The following is a 26,524-nucleotide window of genomic DNA, read 5'->3' on the forward strand; positions in this document are numbered from 1 at the left end:
ATAAAACTGTCATAACTTTGAAACAGCTAAGGTAGACTGTATTCAAAGAACAAATGTTTGAAATAACCCTAAATTTTAGGAATAGCCCCACTGATGGAAAAAAAATATGACAGGGATAAGAATTGAACCTAAGAATGTAAGACTCAATCATTCTCTACAACTCAAGAGTCTTAAGAGTTGCCAAAGATATGGAGAAGCTAAGTAATTTTTCCAGGATCACATAATCAGGATGTATCAGAAGTAGGATTTAAGCTATTTCTTCCCATCTTTGTGTACAGCTCTCTCTACAATGTAATATGTTCTCTGTTCATTGAGAGGAAAACACTATGTATCAAATGTTAATGATAACATATTATGAACAAAGTACATACAAAATTAACACAAGTTTATAAGAACAAAAATCATTCCCCCTCAGATAAATGGTTAAGAGATATAACAAAGAGGTCTCAAAAGAACTAAAAACCATAAATAACCATATGAAAGACTGTTATACATATATAGGACTGCTTGCCATCTTGGGGGGGGGGGGAGGGAGGGAGGGGAAAAAAACGAAACATAAGCGAGTGCAAGGGATAATGTTGTAAAAACTTACCCTGGCATGGATTCTGTCAATACAAAGTTATTATTAAATAAAATAAAATTTAAAAAAAAAGACTGTTATAAATAATTATTAATCTGAGATTTTACTTCACACTCAGAAAATTAGAAAAGATGACAAGAGAGAGAAATAATTAAGAGGATTAAAGAAAGAGGAACTCTACCACACTGCTGATGGAGCTAAGTAAAATAAATAAATGGCTCATCATTCAGGAAAACAATTAGAAATTATGTTCAAAAAGTAACTAGAATGTCCAAATCTTATGATCCTATTATAAGACACATGAACATAAAAGGTCAAAGATAGAGAAAAACTATCTCATACATAACAAAATATACCTAGTAATATACTTTGTGGTAGCAAGGAATTAGAAACAATATAGTTAATCAGAGATTAAGTAATGGGTAAACAAGTTCTGGTACATTAATAAAATGAGTATCACTACACCATAAAAATGAAAAAGACAAAAAAGAAACATTTAAAGATCTATGTGAATCAATGCAAAATGAAGCAAGAGCAAGGAAAATAATAAATACAAAGACTATAAAAATACAGTTATAATGACCAATTTGAAATTCTACTTTCTTGGAACAGAATAAGATACATCTCTAGATATGGCCAATGTATTATGTTGTGTTAAACTGTAATTGTTTAAAAAAAGTAAGGCTTTTTATTGGGGGGTGGGAAGAGGACAGCATGGGAAGAATGAGAGGATAATGGTCATCATACCAAAAATGAAAAGAAAGAAAAAAATCAATAAACAATTTAAAAATAAGCACAAAAACAGATATTCAGAAATGGGAACAGATAAACTGAGCCGCTACTAATCAAAATTTATTATATACAACAGGTATATAACAGAAATTGATAGTATTTCATATATCACCTTTTATGATCATATTTATATAAGAAAATAACAATGTCTTCATTTTCATCAAATTTTTAATCATAAAAAGGAAAATTAAAACAAAACAAAACAAATATATGTCCTTCCTTTCTTTGAAAAGGTAGAGATTATAAACATAGAAAATCGGATATTCTGTCAGACCCAATTTAATTAGCTGGTTTTCTGAACTTTTTTTCTTTTTAAATTCCTTATTATAAAGAATTAGAGAATAAGTAGATGTCCATGAATTAAAGAATGGCTGAATAAGCTGTGGTATTTGAAGGTAATAGAATACTATTGTTCTGTAAAAAATGATGAACAAGTTGATTTTAGATAGGCCCGGAAAGATTTACCTGAACTAATGCTGAGTGAAACAAACAGAACCAGAAATACATTATACATAATAAAAGCAAAAATGCGTGATCAACTATAAAAGACTTCATTCTTCTCTATCAGTCAGTGATCCAAAGCAATCCCAACAGATTTTGGACAGAAAATGCAATCTGCATCCAGAAAAAGAACTATGGAAATTGAATGTAAATCAATACATGCTATGTTCACTTCTTTTTTCTCTCCCATGATTTTTCCCTTTTGTTCTGATTTTTCTCTCCCAACATGATTCATAAAACATGCACTAAAATAAGTAAGTACATTTTTTAAAAAATAATTATAACTTTTTATTGACAGAACCCATGCCTGGGTAATTTTTTACAACATTATCCCTTGCACTCACTTCTGTTCTGACTTTTTCCCTCCTTCCCTCCATCCCCTTCTCCAGATGGCAAGCAATCCTATACATGTTAAACATGTCACAGTATATCCTAATACAATATATGTGTGCAGAACTGAACAATTCTCTTGGTGCACAGGAAGAATTGGATTCAGAAGTTAAAAATAACCTGGGAAGAAAAACAAAAATGCCAACAGTTTACATTCATTTCCCAGGGTTCTTTCTTTGGGTGTAACTGCTTCTGTCCATCCTTGATCAATTGAAACTGAGTTAGATCTTCTCTTTATCAAAGAAATCCACTTCCATCAGAATACATCCTCATACAGTATCATTTTTGAGGTATATAATGATCTCCTGGTTCTGCTCATTTCACTTAGCATCAGTTCTTTTAAGTCTCTCCAAGCTTCTCTGTCTTCATTCTGCTGGTCATTTCTTACAAAACAATAATATTCCATAACATTCATATACCACAACTATTCTCCAATTGAGGGCATCCATTCATTTTCCAGTTTCTAGCCACTACAAACAGGGTTGCCACAAACATTTGGCACATACAGGTCCTTTCCATTCTTTAGTATCTCTTTGGGGTATAAGCCCAGTAGTAACACTGCTGGATCAAAGGGTATGCACAGTTTGATAACTTTTTGGGCATAATTCCAGATTGCTCTCCAGAATGGTTGGATTCGTTCACAACTCCACCAACAATGTATTAGTGTCCCAGTTTTCCTGCATCCCCTCCAACATTCATCATTATTTTTTCCTGTCATCTTAGCCAATCTGACAGGTGTGTAGTGGTATCTCAGAGTTATCTTAATTTGCATTTCTCTGATCAATAGTGATTTGGAACACTCTTTCGTATGAGTGGAAATAATTTCAATTACATCATCTGAAAACTGTCTGTTCATACATATCCTTTGACCATTTATCAATTGGAGAATGGCTTGATTTCTTATAAATCAGAGTCAATTCTCTATATATCTTGGAAATGAGGCCTTTATCAGAACCTTTAATTGTGAAAATGTTTTCCTAGTTGTTACTTCCCTTCTAATTTTATTTGCATTACTTTTGTTTGTACAAAAGCTTTTTAATTTCATATAATCAAAATTTTCTATTTTGTGATCAATAATGATCTCTAGTTCATCTTTGATCACAAATGGCTTCCTCCTCCACAAGTTTGAGAGGTAAACTATCCTATGTTCCTCTAATTTATTTATAATCTCGTTCTTTATGCTTAAATCATGGACCCATTTTGATCTTATCTTGATGTACGGTGTTAAGTGTGGGTCCATGCCTAATTTGTGCCATTCTAATTTCCAGTTATCCCAACAGTTTTTATCAAATAATGAATTCTTATCCCAAAAGTTAGGATCTTGGGTTTGTCAAACATTAGATTGCTATAGTTGACTATTTTGTCTTGTGTACCTAACCTATTCCTCTGATCAACTAATCTATTTCTTAGCCAAGACCAAATGGTTTTGGTGACTGCTGCTTTATAATATAATTTTAGATCTGGTACAGCTGGGCCATCTTCATTTGATTTTTTTTTCATTAATTCCCTTGAGATTCTTGACCTTTTGTTCTTCCATATGAATTCTGTTGATATTTTTTCTAGGTCATTAAAATATTTTCTTGGGAGTCTGATTGGTATAGCACTAAATAAATAGATTAGTTTAGGGAGTATTGTCATCTTTATTATATTCGCTCAGCCTATCCAAGAGCACTTAATATTTTTCCAATTATTTAAATGTGACTTTATTTGTGTGGAAAGTGTTTTGTAATTTTGCTCATATAATTCCTGACTTTCCTTTGGTAGATAGATTCCCAAATATTTTATGCTATGGACAGTTATTTTGAATGGAATTTTTTTTTGTATCTCTTGTTGTTGGATTTTGTTGGTGATGTATAAAAATGCTGAGTATCTATGGGGATTTATTTTGTATCCTGCATTTTTGCTAAAGTTATGAATTATTTCTAATAGCTTTTTAGTAGAATCTCTGAGGTTCTCACATCTGCAAAGAGTGATAGTTTGGTTTCCTCATTACTTATTCTAATTCCTTTAATCTCTTTCTTAACTCTTATTGCTAAGGCTAGCATTTCTAATACAATATTGAATAATAATGGTGACAATGGGCAACTTTGTTTCACTCCTGATCTTACTGGGAAAGGTTCCAGTTTTTCCCCATTACATATGATGCTTATTGACGATTTTAAATAGATGCTCCTGACTATTATAAAGACAAATCTATTTACTCCTATACTCTCAAGTGTTTTTATTAGGAATGGCTGTTGGATTTTATCAAATGCTTTTTCTGCATCTGTTGAGATGATTATATGGTTTTTGTTAATTTATTTATTGATATAGTCAATTATGCTAATACTTTTCCTAATATTGAACCAGCCCTGCATTTCTGGCATAAATCCTACTTGGTCATAGTGTATTATCCTGGGGATGATTTTCTGTAATCTTTTTGCTAATATTTTATTTAAGATTTTAGCATCAATATTCATTAGAGAGATTGGTCTATAATTTTTTTTCTCTGTTTTCAACCTACCTGGTTTAAGTATCAGTACCATGTCTGTGTCATATAAGGAATTTGGTAGCACTCCTTCAATCTCTATTTTTTCAAATAGTTTATATAGCATTGGCGTTAATTGTTCTTTAAATGTTTGACAGAATTCACATGTAAATCCATCTGGTCCTGGGGATTTTTTTTAGGGAGTTGATTAATAACTTGTTCTATTTAGGGAGTTGATTAATAACTTGTTCTATTTCTTTTTCTAAAATGGGACTGTTTAACCAATTTACTTCTTCCTCTGTTAATTTGGGCAAGCTACATTTTTGAAGGTATTCATCCATTTCATTTAAGTTATCGAAGTTATTGACATAAACTTGGGCAAAGTAACTCCTAATTTTGTTCTAATTTCCTCTTTTGGCAAGTTCTCCCTTTTCATTTTTAAGACTAACAATTCGGTTTTCCTTTTCTTTTTCTAGTCAAATATTATGTCTTTCTATCACTGAATTTGTATTTTACCAAAGTTTTTCAAATCAACGTCCATAGTCTCATAGACTCAGTACTTTAACAAAGTTGTCTTCCTTCATTTAAAGCACAAGCCAATGGTAAGTACTTTATCCTTTCTGATGTTAGTTAAGACGCATGAATTCTCATTCTCAACATACTGATGATTTTAACAGAAATTTTGTCAGGCAACAGTATTATCTCAGTTCCTGCTGTTGCCCCCCTTTCTCCTACCCCCACTCTAAAGAAGCATCCTAGCAATTATGTTCAAAGTTAGAAAAGCAGATATACCCACCAGACACCAAATAAACAGTCCCCTTGTTAGAGCATTTCCAAAAGAGCAGAAGAACCGTACAACATGTCCTACCAGAACTTCAAAGACTATCTACAACTGACCTTCCACAACATGGTACTAGCATGCCTTACAGCTCTTTTTAAATTTTTCATCAAGTATATACCAGAATTCTTATTTTATGTCCAAATATCCAATTCATTAAGCAAATGAAGAATATTATCAATTGTTCATTGAAAATGAGTAGGAGAGTTGACTAACCATCTGTGCTCAAATAAGCCATTCTTTTGTACCAAAAATTATTAAAGAGGAGACAAAATGAAACTGGTTGATAGGAATGTTTGCCCAGTACTACTGCTTGGCAGACTTTACAAAGGACTTAGGGACAACACAAAATCCAAGGGTTTCTGATTGCAAGAAAAGGATACCATCTGTCTAATTTGTGATGGTGTCTCTTCCCACATTAGGAGAGACACTGAAGAGTCAAAGATATCAACTTGCTCACCTACATGGCTCATAGAACCATACCTACAACAATAACAGAGAAGATAAGACAAATGGATGGTTTAAGAAGAAAAGATAATGGGTTTTATTTGAGTCATTGAGTTTAAGATGACTATGAAACATCCAAATTGAGATGTAAGTCTGAAGGTTAGCAGAGATTACAGCTGAAAAAGTAGATTTGAAAATCATCAACAAATAAATGGTAATTCAATTTATGGGAGCTGAGACAACCAAGTGACACAATATAGACAAAGAAGTGAAGTTACTGAGGTTTATGAGACATCCACCATTAACAAGCACGACTTGGATGAAGATCTAGCAAAGAAGACTGAGAAGGAACAATCAGAAATGTATAAGGAAAACTAGAAAAATAGTGTGCTGAAAACATAAAGAAAAAAAAAAAGAGTACCAAGGAGAAGAGGATGACCAACAGTGTCAAAAGCTGCACAGAAGTCAAGAAGGATGATAAATGGGAAAAGGATTTTTGATTTGGCAATTAAGAGATTACTGGCAACTCTAGATAGAGTAATTGCAGTGAATGAAGAGGTCAGAATCCAGAATATAGGGAGTTAAGAAAATAAGAGAAATGACAGAGGCCTCTATTTTAAATGGCCTTCTCAAAGTTAGCCATAACAAAGAGGAGATGTACTTATTAATAAATGAAAGCTAACAGATCAAAAGAGGAGTTTTTAAGGATGAGGAACACATCAAAATTTTTATAGTTAGTAGGGAAACAGACAGTAGAGAGGGAGACTGGAGATAAGTGAGATAGTAGATAAGAGAAAGGCAGAAATCTGCTGGAGAAAAAGGAGATGAAATGTACAGGTTTTGGCAAGAAGAATCTAATCATGTGAGATGGAGTAAAGGCAGAAATAGAGGCAAAAGATTATTTGGGTGATCTGTACTTAGGAGAAGGGAAGAGGAGGAAACAGTTCATAAATGGCTTCCATTTACTTTAATAAATTATAAAGCAAAGTTCATTATATTCTATACTTCATTCTTTGATTCATGGCCCCTGTACTTATTTATTCCTTAGGGATAGTTTCTGTATTCCTTATGAAATTAAGTCTTCTAAGATACCTATTTTGAGTTTTCCCAAAGCCCAGTGGGATACTCTCCCACCAATGAAATAAGATTTCCCCTCTTCTTTCCCTGTGTGCCAAATCCCATTCTTTGCCACCTCACCCAGTCTCCTGAAGGCCTCCTTTTTCCCTAGGATATGAAGGGAGTTATTTTCCTTTCTTTGTTGACCATGAACTTAATTAGGGTACCTCACTTATTCCTCTCTATCACAGTCTGATATATCCTCTCATTCTACAGTTTAGTCTCACCAAAACAAAAACAAAAACAAAAACAAAAAAAAAAAACAACAAAAAACAAAAAATCATTGATTGATTTATCTGTAGGTGAGCAAACTGGATGTTTCTTAGTCATCTTAAACTCAATGACCCAAGTAGGTAGGAGGTTTTAGTCCATGATATTTCAGGACCTATCCCTTCATCACTTTATTTGATTTCCACTTTTATCTCTGTATTCTTATGCCCTTTTAGAAAGAAATTACTTAATGGTCTTCTGTTGTTGTTAATTTCATAAATATCTTTCTCCTTTTCGTTTTTGCTCTTATTTTTGTAAGGTAAATTTGCCTTCTTTGGTAGCTATATTTGTTTATCTTCCTTACCTTTCTATTTGCAAAACAATTCGTCTGTTCATGTCTAGTTTTCTTTGGAGGAATGCTTCAAATAACTCTTTTCTTCTGAAAGGCTATTTTTTTTTTCATTACTACTTTGTCTTGGATTTTCAGGATGTTACTTTGGATTCTATTTTGGGAACCTTTGCTTTTTGGAATACCTTATTCCATTCGTTCAAGCATTTTCTGGTGAGTGCAAAATAGACTTATGTTATTCGTATTTTTCTTCCTTTATATTTGAAGGTCTTTCTCCTAGGCGGCTGCAGAACTTATGTAATTGGTAGTGTAGGGTTTTTGTTTGGTTTTCTGTAGGTACTTTAGATTCTTTCAATTTGCATTGTGTTCTGTTTTCTAGGAAGTATTTCTGAATTATTTCTTACATTATGATGTTCAGGTTGTTTGGCCTATTATGTTCCTCTGGGAAACTTATAATCCTTAAGTTGTATCTGCACATCCTGTCTTCACAATCAACATATTCTGACATGTGTCACAATGGATTTAATTTTTTTTTCCTATTCTGTCTTTTCTTTCTAGTGTACAAGGCATAAATTTTACTTTCCCAATTCCTAATTCTCAAATACTCTGCTGTCAGTTTCATGTTCTCTTGAGAAACTTCTAGGCTCTATGCCTCATCAGGTGTTGATTCATTTCCCTTTGTCATATAATATTTATTCACAGATGTCTGGTTTCATTTAGATGATCTGGCTGCCATTTACCCTTCTGTTAATAATCTTCCCTGTTAGTTTATCTCTGTGTATTCAAGGGCTTTGATTAAGTTTTCTTCCAACTGAAGTCTTCAGTAATTTCATACTTTATTTCTTCTCCCTCTTTAATATTCCTGAGGCCTAGGCCACAGAGTTGTCTCATATTATTCTCCAATTGAGCCACTATTTTTTACTGGCCTCAATCTCTGATTTCTAAAAGATAAAACTGGTCCCAACTGGAAGCCAGTCCCCTTTACTTCAGGCCTGGTAAATCCACAAACATACACACAAAGAGTAGCATCCTAGTGTAGTTCCCTATGTTCAGAATTCTCCAGCAGAGCACTGTTAGAGCACAGAGCATGGCTATACTATAGTCCAAGGCAGAGCAAACTTCTGCTTTTGCCCTCCTACAGTATTGGGAAGGAATGGGGATAAAAGAGTGTTAAGTTCTGTTGCAAGGTCAAGGACTGGCTTGTGTAGATTTACACAAAAGATAGTAACTGTTAGAGGAGGGGTAATGAATAAGCACATTAGGGATTAGTCTTCTTTGCTATTAGTTCAATTAGTTCAATGAATTGTTATTTCTTTGGGGTTCTTCATGTCTTATAATTCTGGGGACAGATGAAATTTCTTTATCTCTTGGGCATAATTCGTATTTTAGAGAGGTTCATGAGATTGTGAGAAGAAAATGTATGTAATCACCTATCTTGTTGGTCACAGGATCCAGAAATCTCAATTATTTTTGCCAAGGATCTTTTGAAGACTCTATATATATCTCCCCATTTACTTCAACAGATCTTATCACATAAGTTTTATCATTTCATTTCAAGTCATTTCAAGAAATGACCAAATACAAGTTTGGTCCAATTCCTGATAGGAGTAAATCCATCTGAACTACTAATTATACATATATATGTACATAAACACAAACACATACACCTTTTCATTAATTTACGAAAATAATGATGATGGCAATAATGATGGTAACTGATCTTTTTATGTTCACTAAAGTTTGTATGGTAAATTATGTTAGGAGTAAGAATAAGACCCTAAAGCAAAGTTCTTAACCTATGCATGGAACACAAGCCACATTTCAAGGAATCTTTGAAAATGGATAAGGGAAAATTTACACTTCTATTTTCACTAACATCAAATTGAAATTTAGCATTCCCTCCAATTATTTAAAAATATATATATATCCTGACAAGGGATCAAAGGAGTCTAAGACTTACACTAAATTTCTTGCACTAAAAATTCTTGGAAAGAAGTAACATGATCAGATTTGTGCTATAAGAATATCACTGTAGCAGCGATGTGTAGGACAGATTAGAAGAGGCAGTGACTAGAGTGATAGTGTGAATAGGAAAAAAAGGAGATTGTTGGAGATATTGTAGAAGTAGCATCAATAAGAGCTGAGTAAATGAGGAAGAGTAAGGGAATAAGAAAAGTAAAGGATGACTTCAAGGTTGTAAAGCTGGATGGATGTGTTGTGAGATTCCCTATCTCTCAGGGTCTCCCATTTGTACATTAAGGTTTTTTTTCCCCTTAAGCAGTAACTATGCTATTCTCAACACTCAACTAGGGAATGAAGATTTTTGCTTCCTAGCCATAGGCAGTCCTGGTAGCCTCACGCCATGCTGATGCTTTCCGATCACCTTTAGATTTGATAAGATTAATTTATGAGATTAAGCTAGTTGACTCTATATTCAATCATGGTAAAGTTGTTCATAAATAAAAAAATTATCAATACTGGTCATTCAAATATAAAAATATAGTTAAATGACTTACCCAGAATCATATAGCTAGTAAAAGTCAGGCCAGATTAACTCACAAAGCCTCTAGGTCCAAAGCTCTTTCACTACAGGATCGTACAACTAATAAGTGTATGAGGCTGGATTTAAACTCAGGTCTTCCTAACTCCAGGGTGAACACTGGGCCACCTCACTACCCCAAACACACACACACACACACACACACACACACACACACACACACACGTGTATTTATATATGTGTCCTTCTATCCTAGTCAATCAGCTATTAAATCTTGTCAATTTTATCCCTCACATCATTTCCTTTTCTACTCACACAGCCACCAACCCCTTCATATACTCATTATCTCTTGCCTAGAGAATTATAAAATCCTCCTAATTGGTGTCATTAGCTTCACCTTACATATAGCAGACAGATATGCATATATCTCTTATCATTTCAATAAATGAACAGAAAAATTAAAAGTTAAATCAGAACTTCACCTTGAACAAACTTAGCCATCATTATTTTGTGTATAATATCTGTGAATGGGAGGGTTTTTAAAAAATACAGCAAAGGCCATAAAAAACAGACCTTAAATCAGCTATAAAATAGGTCAAATTCTTTCCTGATTTCCCTTTCTCTGTCCTTTACCCCATCAAACAAAGATCCTCCAATATTTAGATTTAGAAATATAAGTATCAGTTAATATTTTGCTTTCTTACTAATCACCATGCTGGAGCCCCTGAAAACTGAAGGAGCATCCCTAATACATGTTAGAGAGAAGAATTTTTTTTTCAGTCAAAAAAAAAAGCAAAGTCAGGAAGTAATTTTGTGGGTCTTAACACCTTACTAATTCAATTTCAATATAAATTTAAAGGAAAACAACAACCCTCCAACCTCCTGAGATCCTAGGTGTCAAGTTCACAGTATGCTTAATAAACCTAATTGATAAGTATTGAACTTAGAGACCAAAAGACCTAATTTCCAATCTTACCTCTAACATTTGCTAACTGTGACTCGAAGCAAGTTTTTTCCGTATTTTTTCTTCCTTTACCTCTTTCCTTCTCTGATTCCCTGCCGCCCCCTTAACATATTTTTAATACACATTGCTTTATGAATCATGTTGGGAGAGAAAAATTAGAGTTAAAGGGAAAAACCATGGGAAAGATTAAAAAAAAAAACAGAAAAAAGAAGTAAACATAGTATATGTTAATTTACATTCAGCATCCTTACTACTTTTTCTGGATGGAGATGGCATTTTGCTTTGGATCACTGAACCACTGAGAAGAACCAAGTCTTTCATAGTTGATCATCACACATTCTTGCTGTTATTGTGTACAATTTATTTTTGTTCTTTTTATTTCATTCAACACCAGTTCATGTAAATCTTTCCAAGCCTTTCTAAAATCAGCTTGTTCATTGTTTTTTATAGAACAATAATTTTCCATTACCTTCATATACCACAACTTGTTCAGCCATTCCCCAATTGATGAGCATCTACTCATTTTCTAATTCTTTGCTACCACAGAAAGAGCTGCTATAAACATTTTGCACATGTAGATCCTTTTCCCTTCTTTATGATTTCCTTGGGATACAAACCCAGTAATGGCACTACTGGGTCAAAGAGTATCCACAGTTTTATAGCTTTTGGGGCATAGTTCCAAATTGCTCAACAGAATGGTTGGATTAATTCACAATTCCACCAACAATGCATTAGTGTCCCAGTTTTCCCACATCTCCTCCAACATTTATCATTATTTTCCTTTCATCTTAGCTAATCTGAAATGTGAGATGGTATCTCTGAGTTATTTTAATTTGCATTTCTCTAATCAATAGTGATTCAGAGCATTTTTTCATGCTCTATAGATGGTTTTCATCATCTAAAAATTGTCTATTCATATTCTTTGACCATCTATCAATTAGGGAATGACTTGTATTTCTATAAATTTGATACAGTTCATTATATACTTTAGAAATGAGACCATTATCAGAAATATCTAGGCAAGTTTCTTAACTCTGAGCTTTAGTTTGTTCATGAGTAAAAGGAGAGGGTTAGATGGTTTCTAAAGTCCTTCCCAGCTCCAAATCCATGACCCTAGCTCATGATTACTTTACTTGCTATATACTGGTTTTCTCTTTTTGTCCATCCCTAGTATGTACACTGATTTTACAAATACACAGAATTTGAGAGTTGAAAAAGACTTCAACAGTCATTTAGTCCAACCTATACATGAATGAAGCGCCACTAAGTAGATTTAATAAGAAAATGTCTAGCTGCTATCTAAAGACATACACATCTCTCCAAACAAGCCCTTTCACTTTGGGACCTTTGACTTATTCAGACATTTTTCTTGATATTTACTCTAAATTTACTTTTTTGCGATTTCTATATATTGCTCCTAGTTCTACCTTGTGGGTCTGAATAGTACAAATCTCATCCTAACTCCACCGAACAGCTCTTCTAATATTAAACGGACTATCATGTCCCCGCCCCCCCAATAATTTTTCTCTTCTCCAAGTTAAATACCCTCACTTTATTCAACTAATCCTCATACAACACAAATATATTAATAATCTTGATGGTCCTTCTCTGAACAATATCCAGTTATTTGTGGGGAGAAGATAAAGGAAGGAATAAACATTTATACAGTACCACAAAGCCAGATAGGTAGCACAGTGGATAAAACACTGAGCCTGGAGCTGGAAGATCTGAATTCAATCCAGTCTAAGACACTTACTATCCATGTAACCCTGGGCAAGTCACTTAACCTCTATTTGAATCAGTTTCCTCAACTGTAAAATAGGAATAATAATAATACCTGCCTCTTACAGTTATTATGAAGATCAAATAAGATAATAATTGTAAAGTGCTTAGTACAGTGCCTGGTACACAATAAATGCTATCTCAATATTAGTTATGAGGATTACAATGATGATGTTTACTTTGTTGAGATATATTTAGTTATTTTTAATAATTATTATCTCATTTGATTATCTATCCTTCATAGTGCTCAGAATTAAAGGTAGTACCACAAATAAAGTCCAACGGGGCAAAGTACAATGGAAGTATCTACTCCCCATTCCTAAAAATTGTGCACCTCCTAATGCAGTACAAGATTGTATTAGTTTTTCTGGCTGCTGCCACATCATATTGTTGACTCATATTGATTTTACAATTCACTAAAACTCCCAGATCCTTTTCTCCTTTTCTCCATACTTCCCACATACCTATGGAGCTGATTTTTTTTTTTTTTTTGGTACCTACATATAAGACTATCTTTACCCCTATTGAGTTTTATCTTATTCAATTTTGGATCCTGATTCTGTTATCCAATGTATTAACTATTCCTCTCATCTGTGTAATTTTTCAAAATTAAGGATCCTTTATCCAAGTCATTGATAAACTACACAGGGCCATGTACAGATCCATAGGGTAATCAACTGGAAACCCTGCCATGCTAACAGTAACCCATTAATTCTGAGTCTGTCAATCAAACAATTCTGACTCCATCTGAAATATTGTTTAATTCATAAATTTATTTGTGAAACTTGAAGAATCTGCTAAAACTTAAGTAAATTATATCCATAACATTCCCCTCTCCTATTTGTTTAGATAATCTTACTGTAAGATGGCACAGTAGACAGAGTACTGAGCCTGAATTCAGACACTTTCTAGGTGTGTTAGCCTGAGAAAATCACTTAACCCTCAGTTTCCTTATCATAAAATGAGCTAGAGAAGGAAATGGCAGACCACTCTGGGATCTTTGCCAAGAAAACCCCAAAAAGGGTCATAAAGAGTTAGACATGGCTGAAAAATAACCAAACAACAACTAATCTTGTCAAAAGAGAAAATGAGATTAATCTGGCATGATTTATTTTGTAGTAAGAACAGAAAAATGAAGAAAAGAAAATTTCATCTTCTCAATGAAATGTGCATATAGCAAATTTTTTTTAAAAATCAGATATACATTGTATAAAGAAAAACAAAAATATTCAGAAACAAAAATACCCCAAATCTATGCTTATCCCCCATGGTAACTTCTTCCTTAGACATGAAGAAAGCAGATCACACAATTGTACTGATATGTTTTATTCTCCAAAATGTACTCCCTTAATGGAATCCAAAGTGTGACAAAAGGAATTCTCAATTCCAAGTCTCATGCAATATTAGAATATTAACAATGATAGTCTTACAATCATTTATAATAATCAACGATAGTCTTACAATCATTTAAAATAATCACAGACTTCAATTTGGATTTAATATTACAAACCATCCCCTTCTCAAATGTCTTTGACACATATTTTAAGAAGAAATTCTAATGAGAAAAATTTCATATGAGTTTTCTCTCAGATCTTTACAAAAAATATTATCCATTAATTTTAGAAAACTTGGGTACATTAAGGACCACAAAGATTCAATGCTACAGAATATCTGGGGTCATTTGTCATTCACAATAAAGTATTAAGAATTTACTGACCTTAACCCATTGAATAGTTGCTTAGATTTATCCAGTAGGTAACAAAAATCGGTGACTGTTTTTCTCTCTCCCTGTGGGATATCATCTTCAGCTCCTCCAGAGGACATGATTTCTTTAAGAGCAAATTCAGTCCTATATATGTTTTTAAAAAAAAAAAAAAAAACCAAACATGTTCATATGCACATCAGATGAGGACAAAAAGAGAGATTAAATTTTAATGTTCTAAATATTTGTCCAAGTTTTTCTTTAAAAAAAAAATTTCCATCAGGTCATTTATACTAAACAAGATTAAAAAAGGTCAGAAAACTATTTATTCAACTCTACCAATTAAAGAAAGAATATTCTCAAAAATTATAACCACAGCTACTAAAATCGTACTTTGATATTTCATCATGATATAATTTTAGCCTAAAAACTATATTAGCTTAGTATAAACTCTGGCAAATCCAACCAAGATCAGTACATTGTATATAATAGATGTCCAATATTTATTAAACTGAACTGAATTAGATGAAAAAATATGAATCATTACTTAAAAAATAAAATAAATAAGATTTCAAGGATTTATCATCATAAAGCTAAATATTAGGCAATACTTTGCAGGGGCCATAGGAAACTCATAAAACCATTTAGCATATGAATGATATTAGAATCTGTATCAGTGCAGAGAACATTCAAATAACTGACATCTTCTTAACTTCTGAACTTAAAAAAAAAAAAAACCCAGTATTATAGAAAATGTTTGGTATATAATTGAGCTTTAAAAACACAATTCAAAATGGTAATGGTAGCTCACAGTTGATAGTATAATAGCATATAGTTTATAAAACATTTTCTTTACAAGAGCCCTGTGAAATAAGTATACATAGCTTATCTATATTTGAAATATGAGTAAGTTGAGGCTCTGGAAAGATAAGTGAGTTCTCAACATTTCAAGCTTACTAAGTGGAGTAAACAACATCAGCAAATACCTTATGACTCCAAATCCAATATCATTTCCACTTTATCTGTATGCTTTCCAAATTATTCATTTGAAAATCTTTGCTACATATATTATTAGAATAGCATAATAAGCATATTTGTATTAAGTAAAATTACAATTTTAGTCAATACTTTTATAAAATTTAGACCAATGATGATATTATTTTATATGTATGTGGTATCTGAGGAAACAGATACATAGCTCATGACACAGTGCCTGGATTATTTTTTTAAGTATGTTTTTTATTAATAGGTTTTGCTTTTATATTTCCCACTATATTCGTTCCTTCCTTTTTCCTAGGAAAGACATAAATTCTTTTCTTGGTGCTTGGCTCTTAGCTCAGCTCAATTAATTTTGCATCAGTTCATATATTTTCCCATGCTTCTCTGTATTAACCATGTTCATCATTCCTTACAACACAATAATATTATATTATATTTATATTTTGATTGACCACTACCTGACAGGTGGCCATTAACTTCGTTTTCACTTATTTGCTACACTAAAAAGTGTTGCTAAAAATAATTTGGGTTATATGGGGCATTTCTTTTTTGTCACTAACCTCCTTGGAGTATGAGCCTATCAATGGAATCTGTAAGACAAAGAATATAGATATTTTTAGTCACTTTATTTAAAAAATTCCAAATTATTTTCCAAAATGGTTGTACTAATTAGTAATTCTATTATTTAGCCATTCTCCAATTGATGATCATCCACTCAAATTCCAGTTTCTTGCCACTACAAAAAGGGCTGCCACAAACATTTTTGCACATGTGGGTATCTTTCCATCCTTTAAGATCTCTTTGGATATAATCCCAGTAGAAACACTGCTGGATTAAAGGATATCCACAGTTTGATAACTTTTTGAGCATAGTTCCAAACTGTTCTCCAGAATGGTTGGATCCGGTCACAACTCCACCAACAATGTATCAGTGTTCCAGTTTTCCCACATCTTAGCCAACCTTAAGTGGTATCTCAGAGTTGACTTAATTTGCACTGATCGATAGTGATTTGGAGCACCTTTTCCTGTGGTTACACATAGTTTAAGTTCTTCATTAGAAAGTTATCTGTTCATATCCTTTGACCATTTATCAATTGAGAATGGCTTAAACTATTATAAATTTGAGTCAATTCTCTATATATTTTAGAAATAAGGCCTTTATCAGATCCTTTGGATGTAAAAATGTTTTCCCAGTTTATTGCTTCCCTTCTAATCTTGTCAGCATTAGTTTTGTTTGTACAAAAACTTTTTAACTTCATATAGTCAAAATTATCTATTTAGTGATCAATAATGATCTCTAGTTCTGGGGTGAATTCATTTTTAAAAGAAAAGACTAGAGGTTATTGCAAAAAATAAAATATAAATTTTTGATTACTTGAGGTTGAAAAGGTTTTGCACCAACAAAAGTAATGTAATTAGGCTAATGAGGCAAGTGGGTATAAATTGAGGAAGGAATTATATATCTTCAACTGTAATTCATTTATTCTCCTCACAAAGAACAGCTAATCAAATATTCACCCCTTGGTTTTCTATATTTTGAAATCAACTTCCAAGTTACAGTAATATGCAATTTAGTTTCTGGTATATTCACTATAATATTTCATGACAAGGAAAGTACTGTTTATCATGCTACATGGAGTCAAACTCTGTGTGTGTGTTTGGCGGGGAGGGGTATGTGTAGTGGCTATGTGTCAATATGTTTTAAACCAATAGTACAGAAGTCTAACTGTGATGAGGGTAATTAAGTAATAAGGAAAGCATGGTGTTCTCCACAGCTCTATTCATTAGCTTATAAGCATAAAACATCAAATGCCTTACAATTTTAAAATCCTATTGCCTATGAGGTAAAACATAAACTCCTGAACCTGGCATTTTAAAAGCCCTTCAAAATGTGGTACCCGTCTGATTATTAATATTCATATTATTCCCTTTCTGGTGCTCTCCATTTCAGACAAAGTGGCCCACTCACTATTCCTAAACTCAGTTTTCCATCTTTCTTTCCTATATTCTTCCTTTCCTATGTCTTTGCACAAGCTATCTTCTATACTTAAAATGCATTTCTACACAGTACTTCCACACCTTGGATTTTTCAGCTGTCTTTCAAGGCTCAAATCACTTCTCATGAGAAGCTTTTTCTTATCTTCATAGTTATTGGTACTCAACTTCTTAAATTTGCTTGCATTATCTATGTACAAATTGGTTATATCTCTATAATAGAATGAACATGAGGTTTTTGTAGGACAGGATTATTTCAATTTTTTCTTGTATATATTTAACATATTTATGCTGCTAACCGGAGTTAAAAGTCACTACAAAAGACAAAACTTTTTATCAGAGAAGCAAGTTTCTATTTAATCTTATTCATGTAATTTTTGTTACGAAATCAATTAAAATTTAGTTAAATTCATTACATTCAAATAAGCTACTGATCAGGAAAGACTACAGATTTTCAAGTAGCAAAGACAATTCCTCCGTACTTTGAGAAAGGTAAACATAGACTTCCACAGATAAAAGGACTATCTTCCTTCCTTTTGATGTTAGAAAATCATTTTAGAAAATAATTTCAGAACTCTTGAGTACTCAAGATTCTCTATGCTCAGAGAGCTTGGAAAGGCAGGAAGGCAATTTAAAGCTAGGTCAAGTTTTTCTGAATCTAGTCAGAATTGCCAGGGACCTTAAAAGTGAATTAATCCTAAAATGGAGACTAATAGCAGAATGGTTTAAAAACCAGAACCTGACAATATGGTGTTCACAAGAAACAAACTCAAAACAAAGAGCCACAAAGAAAAAATAAGGGGTTAAAGCAGCATCTATTATGCTTCAACCTGAGGTAAAAGAAAAAACACAGTAGTACAATATGATGTAAGACAAAACAAAAGCAAAAATAAATCTAATTAAAAGAGATTAGCAAGGAAATGGCATTTTGCTAAAAGGTAAATATAATGAAGTAATAACAGTATTAATCATATATGCATAGGATCCAAGTTCTTAAAGTTAAAAAAGTACAGGGAAATAGTAAAACTACTAGTAGGGAATTTTCTCAGAATTAGATAAATAAAAAAAAAAAACAAAAAAAAACAAAAAAAAGTTAAGGAGATGAATAGAATTTTAGAAAAGATAAGTTTCTGAAGAAAATTCAACGGGGAGAGAAAGGAATATTCCTTTTTCTCAGCTATAGATGGCACCTTCACAAAAATTAACTATATATTAGGACATAAAAACCTCACAAATGCAGAAAAGCAGAAATATTAAATGTGTCCTTTTCAGATCATAACATTAATAATAATTATATCCAATAAAGAGTCACAGAGACATCGGTCAAAAATTAATTAGAAATTAAACAATCTAATCCTAAAGAATGTCATGACAATTTTCGGGAAGATAGCATACTAAGACAAGAAATACTGGATTTTCCAAAATTCTCCCATGAATAAGTTAAAATGTGTCTTCAAAATGAACTTTAAACAGCAAAAATAATTAAAAGTTAGGGAAACGCAGTTGTCTTTCTAAGACAAGAAGGGATTGTGCAGCACTGGGAGCTTAGGAAATCATGGAAGACATCAAAGTAACCAGCTGCATCTCAAACCATCATCAGTTGCCTTGATTCTGTCCTGCCACTGGACAATGGGGCCTTTAGAAGAGAGAGGCCAATGACTTCAGACAACTCTGCCTTACTGAAATCCACTTTATGCAAAATCAAGACATCACTATTCCATTTTAGCATTTCTGCCTATCTCAAAGCCATGGAGGCAGATGAGTAACAAAGTTGCAGGTGCAGATACACTGAAGGCTGTAGTCACAACCTTGACACAGGTTCCCTTCTCCCTGGAGACAGTGGGGGAATTCAATAACCCTCTGGGTGTCTTAGCAGCCATTTAAGGATCTTACTGCTCCCCTCTATATGTGAGGAAGGGGCTTGCAAAGATGCCCTAACAATGGTGCCTGATTACTGTGGCAGGCAGGGATGCTACTCTGTGACTGAGACACTAAAAAATGTACAAAAGGTTTTGAAGAACTGATTCCTTTAAAATTTACAATCAAATGTATGACTGGCACAGGCCCTCATCAGAAGATATGCTGTGCTCTGAGCAAAACAGAATTGAATAAGCCCAAAGGAAATGCTAGATGTAGAAAATTAAAGAAGCTACCCAAATGTTCATATGGACTATTTGTGTCCCACCTGTGGCACAGCATTCTGAGTGTGTATTGTTCTGATCAGCAACATTTGGACACACTGTAACTCAACTCTAATATAGTGATTATTATTTTGGTCCTCAGAACTAAGGAAACCTTAGAGAGGACCTTACTAAAGAAACAACAAGAATTTAAGAATTATATTAGTTTTTTATTATAAAAGTCTACATTGGGATAGAATACCTAATATATTCCAAAAGAGTTATGATCTTATTGATCAGGTTACTTTTTACACTGATACCCCCTCTATTAAACTTTCTTATACAGGGCACTTTCTTATTTCAGGTTCTTCTCCATAAGGCAAAGTTTCCAAATTCACAGAATCTAAGTTCAAAAGGAGAGATTCAGAAACCATCTGGTACAACTTATACCTAAATAAGGATTCACTTAAAAATATTCTTAACAAGACGTTACCCAGTTTTCCCTTCCAGTCAGGGAGAACCCACTATCTATTACTTCAGACAGCTCATTCCATATATGGATAAGTTATAATTATGTAGAAAACTTTCTTTGCATCAAGTTTTTACTTATTCCTATGCAACTTCTATCAATTGCTTCTTCTTTTGTCCTAGAGGACCAGGCAGACCAAATCTAAGCTTTTATTCCCCTATAAAAACTTTCAAATACTCAAAAGCAGCTAAGGAATCCTTTATAATAAACATTTCATATAATCTTCATACGGCTTGATCTTGATCCTGATTCATTCACTATCTTGGTTTCCTTTGTCTGGTCTGGGTAATTTCTACCTAATTAGTGCTCTTCCTAAAATTTGGTACAAAGAATTGAGCAAAATCTTCCAGATGTGGTATAATTAGACTATAGTATTGTATGACTATCACTTTCCAGGTCCTAGACAATATATCTATTAATGCTTAGTAAAGAACATGAGCTTTTTTGCCTGTAATATATGAACTGTCCAATTTCCTTAATTGTGGTGACAATAATTGTTCTTCTTCAATTAGAACTATGCTCATCCTTTTATAGTGCTTTTTGGCATATCCTAGGTAGCCTATCATGATTCACATTTTTCTTGTTTTAATAAGAATGATATAAGGGGGTGATTTGCCACCTTGTTTTCTATCTGGAGAGTTCTTGTCTTCAAAATGTTAAAATGGGGGGGTAGAGGGTCCAAAATTTTCTATCCACTTAAATAGAAGCTCCTCTGAATTACCTCTCTGAAAGTTCCACTTAGTGGAAGTGAATGACCACACTATGCTAAAAAGCTATAGTGTACCATTATACTGAATATTCCCCTTCAATTCAAGCAACCTAATGATCCACACAAATCCAAATTATTTCAGTGTCTGCATAGTTAAAAATGCTACAGCCCAGGTTCCAAAATTATCACATAGAAGAGAGAGGGCATCAAAACTAAAGAGATAAAAGAGGATCATCTTTCTTCCTGTCTAATGTCATTCTCTTTCCATTATGACTTTCTTTCTCTGGAAAGCAAGATTCTTAAAATGCCACTATGCTCAACCACAGTGACTCAGACAATGACTTTTCAGCTCATATTTCAGCCAGAAATTTTTTTCCTATACCTTTGCCAAGCTATCCATAACTTTAAGTAGTATTTGATTGGGGGATTAGTTGTCCTGTCATCAATGACACTTCTGAGTACTTTATTGGTAAAACAGACCAAACAATTACACAAATATACACCTTAAAAACTGATCCTTTTTTTTTTTCATGAAAACAAAAGTTATCCAATAAACCATTGAATTTTTTTCTTAAACTATAATGTTTAATTTTCATGTGTAATTATTCAGAATCTTTCAGAGTCCTCTAGCACTTACACAGTCCATAGAAACTCTTTATTCACATTGACAAACCCTGTCATATCAGATACAAGTTAATGTATCTCAGCAGATTCCTTTAGGATACTCACTACATTCAAGGGCATGGCTGCCTGGATGCTGGCCTATTTAGGCATATGGAATGAAAGCCAAAAGTGCTTTTACAAGCACCGCTTCCTACAGAGTAGCAGCACTCATGGGAATGTGTGGCAGGAGTCTGTCACCCTTTGGGAAACATTTGGTTGCTAGCTGAGCCAAACAATGCTAAGTGACAAAGGCTCCAAAACAGAAGTCTCTGGGGAAGAGGTGAAGTCAGAATGCCAGTCCAGTCATCAGAAAATCTTGATATTTTAACTCTTCAGAGAGCCAAGTCTCAACATTTTCTAACATGCCTGTGAATTACAAAATACAACAATCTCAGAGAAATCAAAATCGCAAAGTATACAAAGCACAAAAGAGAAAAATAGAAAGTGAAAAGGTTTCATTTTGTGTATTATGAGCAATAATAAGTTAGATTCAAAAAGCAGGATAAAAGATAACATCAAAGAGAGGTATGACTGAAAAGTAGAATATGTATTGAGAGTGAGGAAGAAGAGATGATACCTATGTAATGTGCTAGTACCCACATAACATGGAGAGACCAAGAAGAAACTGGTTTCCAAAATGTTAGATAGATTTTCTTTTTCTCTTTTTTTTGCTGAGGCAATTGAGGTTAAGTGACTTGCCCAAGGTCACACAGCTAGGCAGTGTTAAGTGGCTGAGACCAGATTTGAACTCAGGTCCTTCAGGACCTTAGGATTGGTGCTCTATCCACCACTGCACCACCTAGCTGCCCCTTGGACTTTCTGATGAAGATAATAGGGTCACAGATTTGTGGGGAGACAATATGGTGCAGTGAAAAGTACACTGTATTGCTGTCAAAGTATAATCCAACTGAGTTATGATCTCATAGATGACATTATTTACCCTTTCCACTAATACATCCTGTCATTCATATAAAGAAAATTTCTCATCTGTGCCTTTCTGTAAATCCTCCATTAAAAATTCAAAAAAAATAGATTTAAAACATTTGCTTTTGGTGGTAATTCATTTTAAAATATATATGTTGTATATTGTATTTAACATATACTTTAACATATTTAACATATATGGGACTACCTGCCATCTGGGGGGTGGGAGGAAAGAAGGGGAAAAGTTGGAAAAGAAGGTTTTGCAAGGGTCAATATTGAAAAATTACCCATGCATATGTTTTGTGTATAAAAAGCTATAATAAAAAATAAAATTAAAATATGTAATATATATATAATATATATATATATATGCTTCTTTGATTAGGACTTTAGACCAGTTTCCCCATATTTTTTGATCTCCTAATCTAATGAATTATTTGTTTCAAAATTTAAAAGTTTCCTTTTTCTAACTTTCTTTTTTTCTTTTTTTTTAATATTTATCAAAAACTGAATACAAAATAAGAAAAGCAAAATAGAAAAAAAAAGACAAAAAAGAAAACTAAAAAACAAAAACAAAACAAAACATTGTCATGTGCCTGTCAGGTAAAGAGTCAAAATATGTGACAATAAACTTCCATTTCAAGAAAGCATTAAAAAAAAAGATACAAAGAAATATTTTGTCATTCAGTCATTTTAGTCATGTTCAATTCTTTATGATCCCAATTTGGATTTTTTGGGAATTTTTTGACAAAGATACTGGAATAGTTTGCTATTTCCTTCTCCAGCTCATTTTTACAGATGAGGAAACTGAGGCAAAGCTAAGTGGCTTATTCACACAGTTTATAACACTTGTAACATAGGTTATAAATGTCTGAAGCTATATTTGATCTCAGGAAGAAAAATCTTCCTGATTTCAAGTCCAGTACTCTATCCATTGCACCCCTACTAACTGCTTACAAATATATACAAAATAAATTAGGGGTAATGTGATAAGGAAGGCACTAAGATTAAGAACTGGGAAAGGCTTCTTGCTAAATTTGGTGTTGAGCTAACAATATTAAGAAGCCAATGAAGATGAAGGGACATGAAGGTAAATTGGGACAGACATTGGGGACATATATTGAAATGCTCTGAGTTGGGCATCAAATGAATTCAATCCTGGAAACAGTAACCAAGGAAGTTATATCTTCAGGAGGGAGCCAGATCATAGAGCAAGAAGATAGAGGAAGCAAAACTGAAAAGGTTTAAGATGAAATTCAGTTTCTACCAGAAAGCCTACTAGAAAATATAATGGAAGGATTAGATATCTTTAGAGTAGAATTTTTGTGGGGAGGGGACAAGGAAACAGTCAATGAAGATAATAATAATAATAATAAACATTTATGTAGTGTTTTAAAGTTGACAAAGTACATTTCAAATATCATTTCATGTAATTTACAACAATTTTATAAGGTAGATATTATTTCCCATTTTACAAATGAAGAAACTGAGGCATCCTTTAAGTGTGAGACCAGATTTAAATTTGTTTATTCCTGAAATCCAAGTCTAATAATACTGTATCCACTGTACATACCACCACTGGGATGGAATGGATAGATTACGAGAGGGTGGAAGTATGTTAATCATTAAAGAAAGAGTTCCAATATGTTATCATTATCTACAGGGTTCTTCCTCAGTGGAAGTGTTCAAGGTCATCAAGGAATTACATATGGCTGGAAAATAGAAAAGAAATGTTGTATGGAGGGTGTACTAGAAGGAGCAAGGCAGGGATTGTAGAGCTATAGATGACCACAAATAGTGCCTGTCTGGAACAAGAGTGGAGGCAAGTCAGGCCTGTCGAATTATACGTGACCACAGACTGTGCCAATTTAGAGTGACAGAATACAAAGTAGGCTCTATGGAAGGTAATCTGAGATTTGTCTGCCTTAAGCATTGAGAATTCAAAGTCATTAAAAAAAAAAAAAAAGTACATATCCTTAAGGATATTTACACTGAACTCGGGTGACATGAGAACATATTACTGGACAAAGATCAACTTCTTCACTTAGTTAAAGAACTATCAAAAGTCTCATATACTACAATTTTCTTCTATGATTTTTTATTTAGCAATAATTTGAAATGACTCCCTATTGTCACCAGAATAAAATGCATTTCTCTCTGTTCATCATTCAAAGCCTTTTCTAAAATGTCATGCCTTTTTTCATATTTTCCTCCATGTTTTTTACATTCCAAAGTAGACTGCTCTCTTATCTTTAGGAAATGAGTTACCTTACCTCAATGTCTCTGTGACTGAAATATCTCCACTCCTCCTAACCTGCTGATTTTCAAGTCAGACTTTATGGTCCTCTCCTTCAGGAAGCCTTATTTAAATCCTGTTCCTTCCTACCCACCAAGTTGTTATCTTCCACTCTCAGAGGTAACCAAGCACTCTTATTTTGAAACCCACTAATGTACTTAACCTGTAGCATTATCTACCACAATTACTGGGTTGATGTTTTATATTCCTACTAATCTAATAATGGTCTAAACTGCTTAGTCTATTATCTCCAATATGTAGCAAGATACTCTGCACATAGAAGGAATTAAATTAATATAAGACCTTATTTAGAATGGCCTTAATGGAATCGTAACATATCTTTAGCCAGAGATAGTCAAGCTAGAACTGGACTTATTGATCATTTGTGAAAAATGTTGTAGGCATGTTTTATGTTTTGGATAGGGGCTCTATTAGATGAGGGCTTCTTAAAATTTTTCCACTAATAACCCCCAGGAATATTTTTGTGTTGCCCCTGGGTATATAGGTATATATAAAATAGGTATACTAATCAAGCATTTACTGATAATAAATCATAAAGAAATTTATTTTAAAACAATTCTTTGGTATACATATAATTTTACCATTTATTAAAAACAAACAAATCTACATATTAATAAGATGGTTGTGCTTATTTATTTTTACATAAAGAATTAAATCTTGGTGGAATATATAATACCTTTTACCACTGTCAAATTTTCTCGACCCCCACATTCAGATCCACTGTAATGACTCACAGTTTAAGAAGTTTGGGACTACATGACCTTTAAAGTTCCTTGAGGTAACAAGGTAGTACAGTGAGAAAAGCATTAGGTTTGGAGTCAGGAACACCTGAACTCAAATCCAGATGGAGACACTTCTTAACTTCATGTGTGACCCCGGGCAAAGCACTTAGCTTCTGCTTGCCTCAGTTTCCTCATCTGTAAAATGGAAATTAAAAACAGCATGCCCCTTTCAGGGATATTATGAGACAATTATTCCCATTCCTTTCTCAATGAATTCAACAAATGGGTCATCATTCAAGTGGATCTACTCTCTACACAGTCATCACTGACTTCTTAATTGCCAAATCTAATGGGCTTTTTCTAAGTCCTCCTCATCCTTCTTGAACTCCCTGGAGCCTCTAGCACTGGATCTGCTCCTGGAGACACTCTCTTCCTCAGTTTTCATATGACATTATTCTCTTCTGGTTCTCCTCCTATTTGCTTCTTTGCAATCTCCCTTGAAGACTCTTTATACCAGTCACGCCCCCTAACCTAAGGTTATGTCCTTAGCTCTCTCCTCTTCTCCCACTATCCTATCTCTCATGGCGATCTCAGATCCCATAGGTTAAATTACCATTTTTTTTTTTTTGCCAGTGCTTCATATAGCTATTTTTCTAGCCCTAACTTCTCTCTTCCGTATCTCTCATCATCAACTGTCTTTTAGGCATTTCAAACTGGATGTCCCAAACCTATTTTAAACTTAACCAGGCTCAAACAGAGCTCATTCTCTTCACCCCCATCAATAATATCCTTTCATTCAAATTTTCTTAATAGAAACAAATCTCCCCATTCACGTAGGGTCACAATCTCTGTCATTTTTGATTCCTCACTCTTACTTCCCACAGTTGTCAAGTCCAATCAATTCCACTT

General features: G+C 33.4%; 1 protein-coding gene across 2 annotated transcripts in view; it reads right to left on the reverse strand.

Moving 5' to 3' along the window:
* SCAI (suppressor of cancer cell invasion) overlaps positions 1-26,524 on the reverse strand; it is a 227,936-nt gene that overhangs the window by 124,479 nt on the left and 76,933 nt on the right. Inside the window, exons 1-2 of one of the 2 annotated variants that reach the window (XM_051979635.1) lie at positions 16,198-16,230; positions 14,654-14,785 (exon numbers count right to left, since the gene is read on the reverse strand). In XM_051979635.1, coding sequence (XP_051835595.1) covers positions 14,654-14,760 — 107 coding nt within the window. In that variant the 5' untranslated portion in view covers positions 14,761-14,785; positions 16,198-16,230. Of the gene's footprint in view, positions 1-14,653; positions 14,786-16,197; positions 16,231-26,524 lie in introns of those variants that run through there. The other variant, XM_051979634.1, reaches the window with a different exon arrangement.

Source organism: Antechinus flavipes, chromosome 2, assembly GCF_016432865.1.
Source record: "Antechinus flavipes isolate AdamAnt ecotype Samford, QLD, Australia chromosome 2, AdamAnt_v2, whole genome shotgun sequence".
Classification (NCBI taxonomy): Eukaryota; Metazoa; Chordata; class Mammalia; order Dasyuromorphia; family Dasyuridae; genus Antechinus; species Antechinus flavipes.